General features: G+C 46.4%; 3 protein-coding genes and 1 pseudogene across 4 annotated transcripts; 1 reads left to right on the top strand and 3 right to left on the bottom strand.

The window, feature by feature from the left end:
- The first annotated feature begins 163 nt into the window (after positions 1-163).
- LOC120689375 lies at positions 164-4598 on the top strand (annotated as a pseudogene).
- Positions 4599-4775: 177 nt separating this feature from the next.
- Positions 4776-6010, bottom strand: LOC120691861 (dehydration-responsive element-binding protein 2E-like). Its single transcript, XM_039975060.1, has one exon. It carries the CDS (start codon positions 5850-5852, stop codon positions 4929-4931), a length of 924 nt encoding a protein of 307 aa, XP_039830994.1. The 5' UTR covers positions 5853-6010; the 3' UTR covers positions 4776-4928.
- Positions 6011-6874: 864 nt separating this feature from the next.
- LOC120691637 lies at positions 6875-12083 on the bottom strand. 2 transcript variants are annotated; one of them, XR_005682336.1, is made up of 15 exons: positions 11277-12083; positions 11101-11194; positions 10167-10353; positions 9824-10082; positions 9494-9706; positions 9327-9413; positions 9070-9204; positions 8881-8994; positions 8534-8781; positions 8380-8460; positions 8070-8301; positions 7833-7931; positions 7565-7753; positions 7160-7312; positions 6875-6992 (listed from the first exon to the last, which is right to left on the bottom strand). XR_005682336.1 is itself a non-coding variant. In XM_039974779.1 (14 exons), exons 1-14 carry the CDS (start codon positions 11592-11594, stop codon positions 7217-7219), a joined length of 2352 nt encoding a protein of 783 aa, XP_039830713.1. In that variant the 5' UTR covers positions 11595-12083; the 3' UTR covers positions 6918-7216. The 2 variants fall into 2 exon arrangements, 1 of the variants encoding a protein (XP_039830713.1); XM_039974779.1 differs by having other exon boundaries at positions 6918-7312.
- A 1163-nt stretch (positions 12084-13246) lies between these two features.
- LOC120692627 lies at positions 13247-16195 on the bottom strand. The gene is made up of 7 exons (XM_039976009.1): positions 15814-16195; positions 15522-15577; positions 15381-15451; positions 14849-15289; positions 14647-14766; positions 14373-14556; positions 13247-13674 (listed from the first exon to the last, which is right to left on the bottom strand). The coding sequence occupies exons 1-7, from the start codon at positions 15974-15976 to the stop codon at positions 13516-13518; spliced, it is 1194 nt and encodes a 397-aa protein (XP_039831943.1). The 5' UTR covers positions 15977-16195; the 3' UTR covers positions 13247-13515.
- Positions 16196-16201: the final 6 nt, after the last annotated feature.

Consider the following 16201-nt stretch of genomic DNA (forward strand, 5'->3'; position numbering starts at 1 on the left):
GGTAGGGAGACGAGAGAGAGGACGGCCAGCACTTACAAATATCTAGACGCGAGAGGCATTGGTACCGGGTGGTTTCTTCCACCGGTGCTAATGTCTGCTCCATAAGCACCGGGTCGTGGCACCACCCGGTTCCATTGATGCATGGCCAATTTGGTACCGGCTCATGGAGTTACCGGTGCCTTTGTCAGTGCATTGGCACCGGTTTATGCCGTGGCACGCCTTGCCAGTGCTCGACGCAGGCCAAGAGTACCGGTTATTGATGCAGCCGGTGCTGATGTCTCACATTAGTACCGGTTCAAGCAACAAGTGGTTTTTTTTTGGCCTGGATCTTTGGCCTGTTTTCTAGTAGTGTGCCGCCGGGAGCGAGAAATCCTTTTCCCCTGCTGCTCCGGCGGTGCACTCGGCGCGTCTGCCTAAGACATGCCCCCGAGCCCCCGCTGCCGTGTCCGCCGCGACCGTGGCTGTTCACGCGGATTTCACTGAGGATAGGGTTTCGGCGCTGAGCCAAGTCTCCGGCGTGCTAGGGTCGCAGTGGGGAGACGAGGGTAAGGGCAAGCTCGTCGACGTGCTCGCCCCTCGCTTCGACATTGTCGCGCGTTGCCAGGTGAGGAGATGCGAATCGTTTTCGTTTCCATGCCTGAGACAGTTGTTCAGTGTTAGTAGTGCGCTCTTTGAAAATTTAGTAGATGTTAAAAAAATGATTAATTGGATATGTACTATTACAATTATTATAGTTCGGAGATATATTATTATTTTTCGTCATATTGTAGATGTACCATTATAATTTCAATTTTTTAAAAAATATGTCATTACTTGCTGTTTTAGTGTGTTTATAAAAAATATTTGGACTAAAATAGCTCCAACCTTCTTCCTCTCATCCCCTCTTCCTCTTCTCCTTCTCTCTCTCCATGATGTTCGGCTCTCCGATGGCCGATCGATTGCTAGCTCTCGCGAAGGGGAGGTCCCCCTCTCGCCGCGCCGGTCACTATCCCCGCCGTACTCCTCCTCGTTGCCGGGTAGCTCCAGGCCGCCGACCAGCTGTAGCGCCGCTCGCGAGCGGCGGCGGGATGGACGCGAAGGAGATGTAACGGGATATGCAGGCGAGGGCGGACGGGATGACGCTCGTGCTGAAAGATGGCAGATGCGCTGCAGCTAGAGACGATGCGCGGAGGTGGTGGTGTTGCTCCGCCCCACGCAGGCCGTGCACTTCCTCGCCGCAGCCGAGCTCCACCTTGCTGTGCATGATTTCGGGTGCCACAAGGATGGGCGCGCCGGCGACGCCGCAGCTGTAGCGACGCGTGGCAGCTGGCCTGGCCGCTCCTCCACGGCCCAAGCGGTGCATGGCTGCCGATCTGGTCAGCATGAGCTGCCCAAGAGATTTGCTTGCAGAGGGACAGGAGTGTGTGGCGCACGGTGGAATCAAGGATCGGTGGAGTGGAGCACACAGATTTTTGTGCCGTGGAGCTCGGCAATTTTGGGGGAGGAGCAAACCAACGTGAGAAGGAGAGGGCATTTTGGTCTAAATATTTTTATAAGCACACTGAAAGGGTAAGTAATGGCATATCTTCAAGAAATTTGAAATTGTAATGGTACGTTTACAATATGACAAATAGTAATAGTATATCTCCGAACTAACTATGATAATTGTAATGGCACATATCTAATTAACCCTAAAAAAATGGTAGTTCGCAGCGCGAATGGATGGAATTCGGGGGTTCTTTTCCTAGATTGGCGTTTGATGGTGGAAGAGTGATATGCGTAGAATTCATCTTCGTCTGGTGTTATTATTGCATCCCTCCCATTGGCATCTAGAATGTGATATGACCACGATTTAGTAAAGTTCGGATACACGCACCTTTTGTCCAATTACAGGTGTCTTAGGATGTTTGATTCTGATAGATAAACACTTTACCTCAACTGAAACATGCACTCGTTTCATTTAACTGAAACATGCACCAGTGAAAATTTTCATTTCTAGCATGCTCGAATGTTTTGTCTTAAATCAGACAGAGAAATTGTGGATGGTATGATCCAACTGTACAGATTATACATATAGTTTTAATCCAAGCAAAAGAGTACACATTTTTACTGGATTGCATAATAATCTTGCCTGTGTGGTTATATCATGGAGAAACTAATAAGCTGCAAGCTTTTATGTTCTGTTGGGTAAAGTACTGTTGTGCTAGTTGCCTTGTATTCCTAAAGCAAATCATTGTGAATTACTTAACTTGCTCAATCTTGACATTTCACTGTGTTTTTGCATATTCTAATAATATATGTACATGTAGTTTTTCAGCAACATGTATGTACTATTACTACTGCTCCTGGGGGGGCATTACATAGCCACTCTCTTATTTATTTTCTTTTCGCTTGATTTCTATGATGATTTTTTCCTGAACTCTCAGGAGTTCCCTGTGTTTGTGCTATTGGATTTTCTGTTATAGATATTTATACATGTCACATGAAGTTCTTGGAACACAGCCCAAGCAATCAGTATCAGCAGCCTTATCTTAGTTTCCACCATACTGTTACAGGGGGGAGCAAATGCTGGACACACCATCTATAACGCTGAAGGCAATAAATTTGCTCTTCATCTTGTCCCATCTGGAATTATCCATGAAGGGACACAGTGTGTTGTTGGCAATGGAGTTGTTATCCATGTCTCAGGGTTCTTTGGAGAAATTGATGGCCTTGAGTCTAATAGAGTCCGCTGTGATGGAAGAATACTGGTCTCTGACCGGGCACATCTGTTGTTTGATCTGCACCAAGTTGTAGATGGACTTCGGGAAGCTGAGCTGGAAGATTCCTTTATAGGGACGACTAAGAGAGGCATTGGACCTTGCTACTCCAGCAAGGTAACTCGAAATGGACTGTGAGTTTGGGATCTAAGGCACATGGACAATTTTGGGGATAAGCTTGATGTCTTATTTAAAGATGCTGCTTCGAGATTTCAAGGCTTCAAGTACAGTAAAAGCATGCTCAAGGAAGAGGTTGAGAGGTACAAGAGGTTTGCAGACCGCTTGGAGCCCTTCATTGCTGATACCGTGCATGTGTTAAATGAATCTATCCAACAGAACAAGAAAATTCTGGTTGAAGGGGGTCAAGCAACTATGCTGGATATTGATTTTGGTACTTATCCATTTGTGACTTCCTCAAGCCCTTCAGCTGGCGGGATATGCACTGGCCTTGGCATCACCCCAAGGATAATTGGTGACCTGATTGGAGTGGTAAGCTAAAACTACTATAATTCTACTGTAACTATACAGTCCTCTTTCATGATGCAGTGCTTATATATTATGTACACTTTACGTGCAGGTCAAGGCTTACACATCAAGTGTTGGCTCTGGTCCTTTCCCAACTGAACTATTTGGAGAGGAAGGTGATCGCCTTAGGAAAGCTGGAATGGAATTTGGCACAACAACGGGTCGCCCAAGGCGATGTGGCTGGCTTGACATTCACTCCGTTCGCTTCGCTTCTTTCGACTTCTTTCAGCTTCTTCCCTCTCACATAAACCAGCCGAAACCAGCTGAAATCAGCACAGCTTGCACTCAAGTACTGCTGCCAAATCAATGGCTTCTCATCCTTCACCAAACTTGATGTTCTGTCTGGGCTGTCAGAAATTAAGGTGGGTGTTTCTTATAACCAAGCTGATGAACAGACGCTACAATCCTTCCCTGGGGATCTTGACACCCTGGAGCAAGTACAGGTAAACCTTTCAAATGCACTTCTGTTCGCCCTGTCAGTTGAATCATAGCATATGTTTGGAGAATTTATGTTATTTTTGGAATACAATATAATAAGCTTGTCTCCAAAGCTTTTGGTAATTTGGTGGTAACAGTAACCAGCTTGGTAGTACTCACTCCGTCCCAAATTATTGGTTGTTTTAGGTTTTCTAGGTGCATAATATTTGCTATGCATCTAGATATATATTATTTCTAGGTGCATAGTAAAATCTATGTATCTAGAAAAGTCAAAACGACTAATAATTTGGGACGGAGGGAGTAACAATTTAGACAGGTAAGAATTAAGAAACACTAAGAATACATATCTTTCATCTCATGTATGCCTTGTCTTGTGTTTTAGGTCAACTATATGAGGTGCTGCCAGGTTGGCAAAGTGACAATTCTTCCATTCGAAGTTACAGTGAACTTCCCCAAGCTGCTCGCCGCTATGTAGAGAGGATAGAAGAGCTTGTTGGTGTTCCAGTGTTGGACCCGGGAGAGATGCTCTCATATACAAGTAAAAGCCACTGCATTTGGTCCTCCGTTGGGCGTAATAAAAATCGAGCCCTATCTAGCCTTGAGCATTTTTCTCTTGCTATTCATCTTCATTGCCGTGGTAGCTGTGATACCGCAAAGTTACTGACTGGTGGAGGGATGATCAGATGCGCACAGTAATAAAGCATGTGCCGAAACATCAGCTAAGCAGAATAAGGATGAGTGTTTTGCACTATGTTCGACTCCACCAATTGTTCGGTGGCCGATCATATATTTTGCACTAATTGTGAATGTCCATGCCTGATGGTGTAATGTGATATGAATCTGGATTGGATACTCGTTGATGCCTGTCTTTCGGTTTCTGGATGAAAACGAGATACCTGATCCATATATACACATATTTGTCTTATTTTTCCTGTCTGCCTATGTTTTTCGTTTAAGTTTGTCAATGCACTAGAGTTACTGAAAAATCATTTTGGAGAACTAATCATAGCCATTCGAAGATGCATAGTTTTTTTTTAAAAAAAATTGTAAGCTTGAGAAAGTAGACCCAGTTCATAACAAATTGATGAAAGTTCATCATGCCAAACTCATCACCCAGAATCAGATTCGTACATGAGCTAGCTAGCTTGAAAGGTAAAAGTAACGAGAGAGGTCCCATGTGCATGCATGCAAATAGAGATAGGCAGGACATTGCATCATGGGCTCAGATTACACGTCCCAGACAGGGATGGGAAGGCAGCTTCCGAACTGGTCGACCTCATGCAGATCGTCCATCTGGAACCCTCCGTTCACGCCGACGGCGCCGCCCGCGATGTCGTTGAGGTCCGCGGCCAGCGCGTTCCAGTCGAACTCGCCGTTGCCGCCGAAGCCAACCTCGCCATCACCGTGAAAGCTGCCTTTGGTGGCTGCGGCGTCCTCGTCGTCCTTGAGCACGCCGATCTGCTGCAAGAACTCCCTGAGGTCGAGCTGGGGCTTGTCCGCGCCGGGGCAGGCGCCCTCGCACGGCTCGGTGTCGTCGTCGGCCGCCGTCGTGGCCGTGGCCACCGCCTGCTCCAGGGCCTGGAAGCAGGACATGGGCGGCGGCAGAGCCGCGTGGGCAGCGACGCCGCCGTTGGTGTCGGTGGAGACCGGGAGAGGAGGGACGAGCTGCTGGTGGGGAGTAATAATTCTGGCGCCGCCCTGGCCCTGCGGGGGCTTGGTGGGCGACGCGCCGTTCTTGAGCTCCTGCAGCCTCTGGTGGATGACGTGCACGTTGTGCTGCGCGTTGAGGTTGAGGAGGCCGTATGCCGGGACGGCGGCGCCCCGGGCGGAGGCCGGGAGCCACCTGAGGCGCTGGTGCGCGGCGGCGGCGGCGGCGGTGACGGAGGCGCGGAGGTGGGGGAGGTTGAGGAAGGCGCCGGGCCCGTAGAGCCTGCGCGCGGCCTCGTCGTAGGCGAGCGCGGCCTCCTCGGCGGTGGCGAAGGAGCCGAGCCAGAGGCGGGTGCGCTTGTTGGGCTCGCGGATCTCGGCCACCCACTTGCCCCACGTCCGCTGGCGCACGCCGCGGTACTCGCACGCCGCGTTCTGCGGGCCGCCCTTCCCCCGCGTCGGGCCCTTCTTCCACGCGCGCTTCCGGCCGCCGTAGCTCTCCATCGGCAAGGCAACGAGCGAGTGAGGCGTGAGCGAACCTTGGTGGAGGGCGGAGGGATTTAATTTGAAGTGGAGGGGAGGAGGGTTTTGAACTTTGAGCGCCGGCCGCCGGGAGGGAGCGGGAGCGTAGTGAAGTGGGTGAGGAGAGTGTGACGAGGGGCGCGGGGGTTTAGTAGAGTGGCGCGCGGGTGTGATCGGCCAGGCTTGGCTCGCCTCGCATCGCATCGCATGCCGTGGGTGGGTTTAAATGTTGTCACGGCCGGGAATGCAGGCATGCTCGGCGCATACAGTGTCGCGCCTTTTCCAGACCTGTGAGCGTGAGCTTTCGTCGGAGGCCGCATGTGACCGTTGGGCATCTCTAGGAATATAGGTACTGTGCGATTCTAAAACAAAAAAAAATCATTTAATTTTGTTGATTTTATTCATGCATGTCTAATTCTGAGGTATCCATGAACATTTTTTATTTAATCATGAATTAATTCAAGTTTCGTTTTTTTTGGGGACTTTGTAGTGTCATGTAATTGCATGCAGATTGTGCTTGGCCTGCCTGGGTTTCAATTCCCTGGACTACTAAACCTTGAGCATGCCGAGCAAGGAAAGGAATAATCGGTCGAGACGAGAATGTACGGTTGGCAAGGCGATCGAGCACGTTGATTCGTCGTCATGGTAATAAGAGCGGCATGAATGCTAGGTATAAAGATCCACCTCACAGCATTCTTGGCCCTCACGAGCGCGCTCTTCACATGCTCCTCGTCCACGTCATGAGCCCTCCGGCCTTGTCAAGTGGAGATCGATCCATCTCTCCTTGTTGTTTGACCGGCTTGCTCTACCATGCAGACTAGGGCAGATGCGGATAAGCATGTCCATTTTGGCCACATTTGCTCCTTGTAAAGCAAATATTTTGGCCACATTTTTTCTTTGAAATACACTCACCTCCAAAAAAAAACACGCACGCAACTCTGCCCCTATTAGCACCTTTTATAATATGATGTGTATGCAACATGGCCATCGCCACCCCAGAAAGCTATGCAATTACATTCCCAATTATGTTAATTTCCTCAGCAAACAAATGCAAAACTGAACGACAAAATCCGGTTCATTCTCAGTGAGAGCCAACGTGGCTTGTCATTGCAAGCACGAGACCTGGAGAAGAAATGTAGTCTATCAATGTTTTAACAGGCAGAGACTGTGCGCTATCGCAATTCCCTTCAGGAGATGATCTAACTTGGGCTATCAGTAAAAAGAACAACATCTAAAATACAAAGGAGAGATGTACAGAATGTACGAGAATAAAATCTATAGATCCCTACCTAATATGTATGTCAATCCTGTTCTTTACAGTTGCAATGCTGCCTCACTAAACACTGTCAGGAAGCTCTTGAGCAGATGTTTGGCAACCCAGTTTCCTTTGTTTGCAGGAGACCTTGCCGCCAAGGGTCATTGTACAGTTTATAATGCAATACCTGTCAAAAGTAGTCTTTCTCAGCAAATATCGACACAGCAGAACAATAGTTCTAGGGTGCAATGGGATACTTGAGAAGCATGGACATGTGGTCAGGCAAAATTCTGGTAATACTGAAGTTTTATGATTCACCAGTGTTTCTACTGAAAATGCAAATATGTTTTCAGTTCTATATCACATAGCAGATGGCAAGCATGATAAAATCCACACCAAAGGTTGAAGAGCATGTTTACTTTGAATATTTTGAAGTTACCTGTATAAAGGTCGCAAAGACATCATCATCGTCAGGTAGTTTTGATACCTCAACAGACCAGGGTGCCTCTTCAGAGAACAGCCTTTTCTGTCTCTGTGCCTCTAGCAATATAGAGTCTCGATAGAAAAACCTCTGCCACATCTGGCGCACATTTCCAAGCATAAACTCTACTTGTGTTTCGTTTATTCCCTGGTAATATGGAAACAGTAAGCATTCCACAAGCGGTATGTCCAAAAGAAAAAAAAGAAGAAATATAGTAAAAACATACTCGAAGTGTACTTATGAGGTTTGGAATGTCATTTTCTTGTACACGGACTGCAAAACTGTTGTAGTTGAGCACATTTTCATATGGCAGAAAAATTCCATCCTACAATGCAAGCCAAGAGAGTAGATAGGTCTGTGTAAGAGATCACATGATGAGATGTTCCGTCATGTCACAAAGTCTATCCATAGATTCATTATACGGTCCCTTGATATGTGACACAAGGAAAGTGATGGTGTATACCTGAATTATGACAGGAATACATCCTTGAAGCATGCTGTCTTCCATACGCCCACTCCAGCCATCCCCTGGCAGGACACCACAGAAAACAGAGCTTGCTAGTTCCTCGTAATATTTCTCAGTTCGTAAATAGGTAACCGTCACATCGGCTGCATGCTGCCTTCCAAGGTTTCCCTGCTTGTTTGGTGTGGAACCAAATTCAGCTGCTAGCTTCTGACGAATGCCCATGCTATACCTGCATTATGATATCAAAGCAGACTGATGAACAAATTCTGTCACAAATTCAGACGCACAAACATAGATAGAAACGTACGTGTCTTCTGGGCGACCACCTTCATATGCTGGACCTAGATTACCGTTGAAATAAAAGAGTGTTGTACGGTTAATCCTTGGCCTGCAAGAGTTGTATTATAAGGTTCCAAGGAACATAAATAGTTCATAGGATATTTTGCTAAATTTCCAGATACCTTGCCCATAGTTTTAACCATATAGCCCCTGGGTCAGGTCCCTTCCATGCCGGAAGCACTAGATCCTTTCTTGGATCAAAGCATGGATGGTTGCCTCTTCTATCTAAAGGAATAGGATCCCAGTTATCTGCCCAATAAGCAGTCGTTGAATTCCTATGTTTTGTATTAGTGTTTCCCCAGTGGACAAGCATCATGCTGTTCCAGATTTCTCTTGGAGCAAAGCAGGCACCTTCATCCCATGAAAAGAACTGCCTTCATGTAAGTTGAAATGCAATCAATTAGAACAACTATTGAATAAGAACTAAAGAATCATTATACAGTTAATTTCATCCAAACATGAAACCCACCCAGATATGGTCTCTTCCCGAAGTACGGTTCCAGTAAGGATACTGCTGAGCTATGTGATCATACGCCATTCTATAGTACTCCAGAGCATGGTAGCTCCTGAGGCGCAGGTCCCTCTAAAGTTAAAACTCAAATTAACAGAGGAGAACACCATGACCACTGAAATACAGCATTTGCATCACGATTCTCACCGGCATTAGCAGATGTGGAGCATCATCAGATCTAGTTATTAGACATGAATCAAGCACTGGCACATAGAAATAATCAGCTTCCTCCCCATTAAGAGTGCGGTGAGGGCTAGCAAGAATGCTCTCATAGAGTGCCATCTGCATGGAAAATGAAACGAAACGTAGGTCAGATCTGCTTGTGCTGGTAAACTCATTACTGTGAACATGGAACATAAAACATTAAGTATATCTGCTAGCAGTCAAGGTTAACAAACCCAAACCTGGGCACCATACAATTGCTGAGTCCACAAAGTTCTGTTCCTATCATCGTAAATCCTATTCACACACTGGAACTTGAAATGTCGTCCCTGCGGGAAAGTATATCTCAATTCTGCAACAAAGCTTTAAGAACATACACATACAAAAAAGAAACTTATGACATACTTACTTCAAGAAGATGACTGTCAAACTCAGCTGGCAAATCATATACATATATAAGTGGCCTTTTTTTCTGAACGATGGCCTTAACATTGATGGGGGTACTGCTTAAAATTTTCATGTCTGGTAAATTCACTCGTGGCTGGAGCCACGAGGGCCAGTCATATGCAAGTGAATATGCTGATGGGATACTGCAATCAATCCCAAAATATCCACTGTCACACTGAAAAATACTCAATGAGATTATAGCTGACAAAAGTAAATACGAAACAGTGCACCAAGTTAAATTTAACAAAAGCAATTTCATTTTTTTAGCTAAATAGTTTTCTCTGAGACATACCTGACAGAAACCACCACGGCAATGTCCATGTCCAGAGCACTGGTTGATGCAGCTGCATTCAACATGTGTCTCACAGAACCGCCCCCAGAGACCATCATATTTGCAATCACATTCTTCTTTATATTTCACTTTGGACGAATATGCATCCTCAGGTACCACATTACACCATCCTGACTTACTTCTGTTTGTTGTGAATACATTTTCCAGGTCGGGTGTTTTCCAATCGGTAAGCTTTGGGTCATCAGGTCTTGCAGGCAAACTAGAAAGATGGGCTAGAGAAGCTTAATAATACTAAAGCGTCTCAAAAACACATAATCAAAATAAGTATAAACGATAGTCTTACATTGTTTTAAAACCACAAGCTTCTGCCACAGGCCGATCTGGGTATTTTGTTTCTGGACCACAAAAGCACATTGCCCTGGTTGTGTCGCAGTGAGCTGCACACATGGAAACTATCCATCGTCCTGCAGGCCATTCTGGGGAACTCGGGAGGTTACATTCCAATTTCAAAACCTCCTCACATCCTTTCCCTGCATCATTGAAGCCACATTGTGACTTGAGTCTCGATTTGGAATACAGCACCAAATCAAAATGCTATGGGAATCTTTAGGAGCAAGAGGAAATATTAATATTAGCAAGGAAATGATTCATATATGTCTCCATCTTCCTACAGTGAGTAGCACCCATGTTCTTCCAGTTTTACATAAAAGAGTGTAAATCCATAAATATGGAAAGAGGAATCCGTTCACTAGCAGAAATATGTAAGTAGATAAACTAGGGTATAGTCAGATAACTGAACAATAATCGGTAGCTGTTTATTGCATATTTCAGTTCCCATTTCGTCTTGGTCAGATACTTGCAGAGATCAAATCAAAATTTTGCTTGGCAGGTCATTGGAGTATTGCATATGAGGCTTCACTACTGCCTTTGTTGAAGTCATGAATCTATGCACATGCAAACTGAATGGTCTATATTCCTTCAGACATGCAATGTTCTTGCTCTCGCAGAAGTGCAGAGTAATTTGAACCGAGTATGCTACAGATCAAGATACAGGCTTTGGTCCTGAGCATACTCCCAGATAATACGCAATTGGCATTTCATGTTTTCTAACTCTATGAATGTTCTATTTACCACTTTTTTCTCACTCAATTCCTATCTTAAGTTCTTGAAAGGCAGTCCTTACGAGTACTAAGAACCATTAAACTTTAAGCGCTACAAATTACTGATGGAAATGCATTCTGATTAATAGAAAGTGAAAACTGAAAATTAAGACCAACCAGAATATCCATGAAAGCATCTGCACTCTCCCAGATCATAGTTGCACACACCACGGCCACTGCAGTCTTTCTCACAGCGCTTTGCACCTATACCCTGTCGTGAAAGAGAAACCCAAATTTAACTCAAAAGATGCTAAATCGAAGCCCAATGAACAGGGATAACGATAAGTGCACACCTCAGTGATATTGACAGACGAAGAGTTAGCATGGCACCCAGCAAGCCACCTCCCAATTTCAGCCTTCCATGGTGCGCCACGGAACACCACAGCGCCATGGGAATCAGAAGGGAAATGCTCCCTGAGACGCGAGTCCACCACCTCAACGCCCAGGGACGCATTCCTTGGGTCGCTTACACTGCTGCGAGCACGGAAATAATCCAAGGAGGAAGGAAGGATAGGCACCATGAACACATGGACAGCTGTCACAAGCACCACCAGGGCGCTGGCAGCGCCCACAAATGCCACAGGGCATTTCGTCGAACGGATTGCGAGCATGGTCAAATTACCATCCGAGCATCACATTCGGCAAATGCATTGGAAAAATTATGCGTGCTGGATCACAGCCCGCATAGTTTGATCCAAATTAGTGGAGGCGACATCAAGGAACGGACCAAACAGATGCTACTGGCTCAAAAAACTGTTACCAAGAGGGGACACACAGGACGATGCGATTTAAACACAAGGATTCGAGGAATGGCAACGGGATGCGGGGAAACAGGAACGAGGAGGCACCTTGCGCCTATTGGGATGGAGAGCTAGAAGACCTGGACAGAATTGACTCTCCCTTGGAGAATTTAGGAGGCGCGAGCCGTCAAAGGAGAGAGAGAGAGAGGAAAACCTTGAATAGCTGAATTAAATCACGAAGGAGCACGATCGGAGTGGAAGCGATGTTCGGGTCCGACAGGAACCCGATAAATTGAAGGGATTCCGAGCGTTGCCATCTCCAGGGTGGCAGGGTGTGCGCCGCACCAAAGAGCGAATACTCCAGCATTTCCAATTTTTGCACCTTTTTTTCTCGAAACAAAAAAGCTGAAAGGACGATACTACCCCTCTCGATAGTGGTGGTGGGGGCCTTTGGTAGTTTTTTTTGTCCGTGGGATCGGAACTTGGAAGGACAAAGCAGAGGACATCCAGTGCGATTGACAGAATGGGCCCGCTCGTCGAGGGGCAATTTGGTCTTGTGCAGTAACGATTTTAGAAGAAGTGCGAGTCGTAGGAATTCCGCTACATATGGAACTTTTTATATTGTATTTCAAAAATTCCGCAAGTTGTGGTATTCTCTTGTGAAATTTCGTACTATAAATGAAAATGCGTGTTAAAATGGAAAATTTGTGTATAAGCCACTGCAAGACTTCGATTTTAATTTACTTCGTGAGGTATATATCCATTCGAATCTCACATAAACTATTGCTCTCGGTCTGGATTTTGTTAGTGTACAAATTGTTAGGAAGCAAATAGATTAATGATCAATTCTTTAATTACTTTATTTATTAGATTAATGACATCATTTGGATGTCACTAAGCACATGAAAGGGTCACTCCCGAAGGGGCATGTCCCTTCAAGAGTAGATCAAGGAACGTGTTGCACTTAAAAGTGAGTGCCCAAGCATCAATCTTAGTTTCCTAATCGCACCAACTGTTGATGAAAAAACAACTTCTAAGTCTTCTTGAGTGGAAGATCAAAGAACAGCTCAATGCAACCAAATTCAAGTGCTTTCGATGTGCGTCAACTTCTGGTTAGTAATATTAAGTAACTAAACACTATAGAGTCTAGATATAAAGTTGCAAGTTCTGGAAGATTTCCGAACAAACCTATGAATCATTGCTATAAGTTATGACTAGACAGTATCCTTATGCCAAATTTGTGAAATTACAAGTGAGGAAATACAAACATTATCACCAATTCAGAGTACAAAACCAGTACGAACAGGGGTAGTAAACCTTCATTAATTAAGAAATTAGACATTCGAGTTATATTAACTCAAGGAAAGGACGCATTGGGCTTCAAGTATTTTTGATCTGTTTGTAGTCTTCAACTGCCAAGTAGCAGAGGGGCAACAGCATTCAAACAAATCATAGAATTGCATCACAACTATCTTGTCAGGAACAAAAAGAAATACCATGTTTCAAATTTACATCAGTATCACTTCAAGAGGCAAAAAAAAATGCAGTTTCATTGTCAAAACAACCAAGCAGAAGAAGAATGCCGATATTTTGCTATATCTCGAATTATACATATGGAAAAGACTCTCTCAACCTGTATGACTATACATATGTTTTTTGTTTATTTCCCGGACAGGATGTCAGGTGACCTCAAATGAATCAATCAAAAAGGAACTCATATTTGGGAATGAATGAAGTAATGGATTCTAACTACACCAAGTGTTGCTTGCTAAGATTTCGTACAATTATGCTGCTACTCCACAAGGAAAGTGCAGGGCTTCAAAAACCAAAACATGCTACTGGAGCTGCCTTCTGCATCACAAGTTCTAGTATTGTTCATATCCTTAACCCCAAAGGGTTGCCTCACATCATCTTTTTTGTTCTCCGGATCCTTACTAGGCGTCCCCTTATCCTAAAGAAAAGCATATTACAATTATTAGATGACTGCACAATCAAATACAGATGAATAGCTTCATTGGTAATGCCTTCTGTACTGTACAAAAAGCCGAGTTCAGCTATGAGATGCACAGAAATGTATGATATGCTCACACACAATGAGTCTTACAGTGAATACCAGGTTATAAACAAGCATCATTATTAGAAACCAATACTGCACAGGTACAGGCATACTACAAAACCCATATAACAATATTAGAATCCATGCCTTTACCATACCATTAATACATCAGGTAACTCTTGTGCTAAACAATGTTAGACGCTACTTCTTTACCAAACCATTTCGGCTGCATAATCAGACATGCTGAGTTGGTACACAATATCAGAAGCCTAAGAAAACCCATAGCCTTTATTAATCTATGAGCTCTAGAAGCTTAAATTGTGAAGTATGGTGAATTGCTGATGCCAATTCCTCACTGTAAGATCCATCAAATGATCAGGGGAAAAACTAGTAATAGGCGGTCATTTATTTTAGGGCAGAAGTCATAGGCAGCCATTTATTGTGAACATTAGATGCTCTTGATAATTCGAAGATCGTAGCCAATCATAGGTTAGTCCCAAGCAATGAAGATGTTGAAATTTCACCAAGTAAAGACCATGATCTAAAAGCCACAGACACTGAATAAGCAAATACTATAGCTATGCTGGATTCACCTTTGGTGGTTTCTTGAGTGGTGAGCCTGCCGCTGCCATCCCTCCAGCTTTAACATTCTTAATACGGTTTGGTGATGGGGATGGAAACCGCTGTGGAGTTGGTGGTGTTGCCTTCACCTCCTTCAGCACAGAGGGTGACCTTTGCTTTCCGGCTTCCACCTTCAACCCCACCTTCTTTCCCTTCCTGCAGAAACCAACATTCAGCAACTCAACCAACAATCACTAAAATCGTCTACACACAAAGCTTGCATTGTGGTGATTGTTTGCAAATTACATTGGGCTTGGACTCTTTTGCACTGTTTCTTGTCTTGCCACTTTCTTTGCCGTCTCTGAGGAAACGGGATCACTGGCGCCAGCATCACAAGCCACCTTCTCCACCGCATCCCTCCCATTCCTGCACAGATGAAACTGTCAAGGACCTGAAGTGCCAATCTGATAACTGAATTTCTGCATTGCTTCGGCGAGGGAAGACTTGCATTGAGTTCGAATTGTTTTCCTCCTGGATGTCTGTGACAGGCCGGCTCCCACCGCCACCAACCATCCGCTTGAGCTCATCGTAGAACTCCGAAATCTGGCCAAGTATATCCTTTCCAGAAAAGAGGTTCCTCGCTGAGAGAGTGCTCTTGAGCTGCTTGGGCGGGGCGTGCTTGTTGAGCAGCGCCTCCTTTTCAGCATTGCCCGGTCGCTTCTCCGCACTAGACTTGATGGCCTCCTTGGCATTCTTGTTCCACCGAGGGGCACCGAACGGCGGCCTACTTGGTGCCTGTCGCGGGGGCGGCGTCGCCAGCGCAGGATCCTGGTTCTCGCCGTCCTCCTGGAACCTCTTCTTGGGCGCTGCCTTCGGTTTCGGCGGCGTGAAGGTGGCAACGGGGCCGCCTGCGCCGCCGCCCCGCCACTTGAGATTGTTATTGCCGTCCCTGAGCAACGGGATGCAAAAGGTCAGAACAAAGATTGATCGAAGGGGGTGCGCGAAGACCACCTGAATTGGTGAGGAAAGTTCTTGGCAACCTGAGATTGGTGGCGTTGACGTCCCTCTCGCCGAACGGCAGCATGGCCGACACTGATCGCAGCAGCTTGACCTGTTGAGAGGAAGAAGCATGAGACGGGGATTTAGCTAATCGAGGGAAGAAAAAGGCTTGCAAGACCGACCTTGGGGCTGGGGCTCAGCTTGAGGAAATCCTCCGCCGTCTTCGGGTGCCGACAATCTGCATCGCAGCAAATCAAGAAATCAGCACCGGTTTTTCAGAAGCAAAGTCCCGATTTTGCAAGAAAAGGGACCAGAAAGAAATCAGCTGTGCGGATCAAGAACCGGGCCTGTGCGGATCAAGAAATCAACGCTGACTGCTTTGGTTTCCCCGCAATCAAGCGCGACCAACCAACAGGCCAACAGGGGCGCGGCGCGGGGAGTGCCAAGAAGAGATGGAAGGGGAGGGTGGCGTACCGGGGCGGCAGAACCAGGCCTCGTCGTCGACGTCGTCGCGGCCGGCGTTGGGGTCGGTGAGGTCGGCCCAGTGCGGGGCCTCGATGCCCTCGTAGGTCTCGTCGGGCACGTACCGCGACACCACCCGGCTCCAGTCGATGTCCTTGGGCTCCATGAACTCCATCGCCCCTCTCCCCCTCCTCCCTCTGCCGTCTCCTGCCCGCGCTGCGCAGGCGCGGGGGAGGAGCCCCGGACGAGGCGGGAGCGGGAGCAGGAGCAGGGAATCGAGAGGGAGAGGGATAGGGAGAAGGGGAGAGAGACGCTGTGGGTTCCGGTAACTTGGTCGCGGCGGCTCCTCCTTTGTCGCGCTCGTGAGTTGTGCGGGGGCGGGGGCGGGGCGAGCCGTTGC

This window comes from Panicum virgatum, chromosome 9N (assembly GCF_016808335.1).
Source record: "Panicum virgatum strain AP13 chromosome 9N, P.virgatum_v5, whole genome shotgun sequence".
In the NCBI taxonomy this organism is placed as follows: domain Eukaryota; kingdom Viridiplantae; phylum Streptophyta; class Magnoliopsida; order Poales; family Poaceae; genus Panicum; species Panicum virgatum.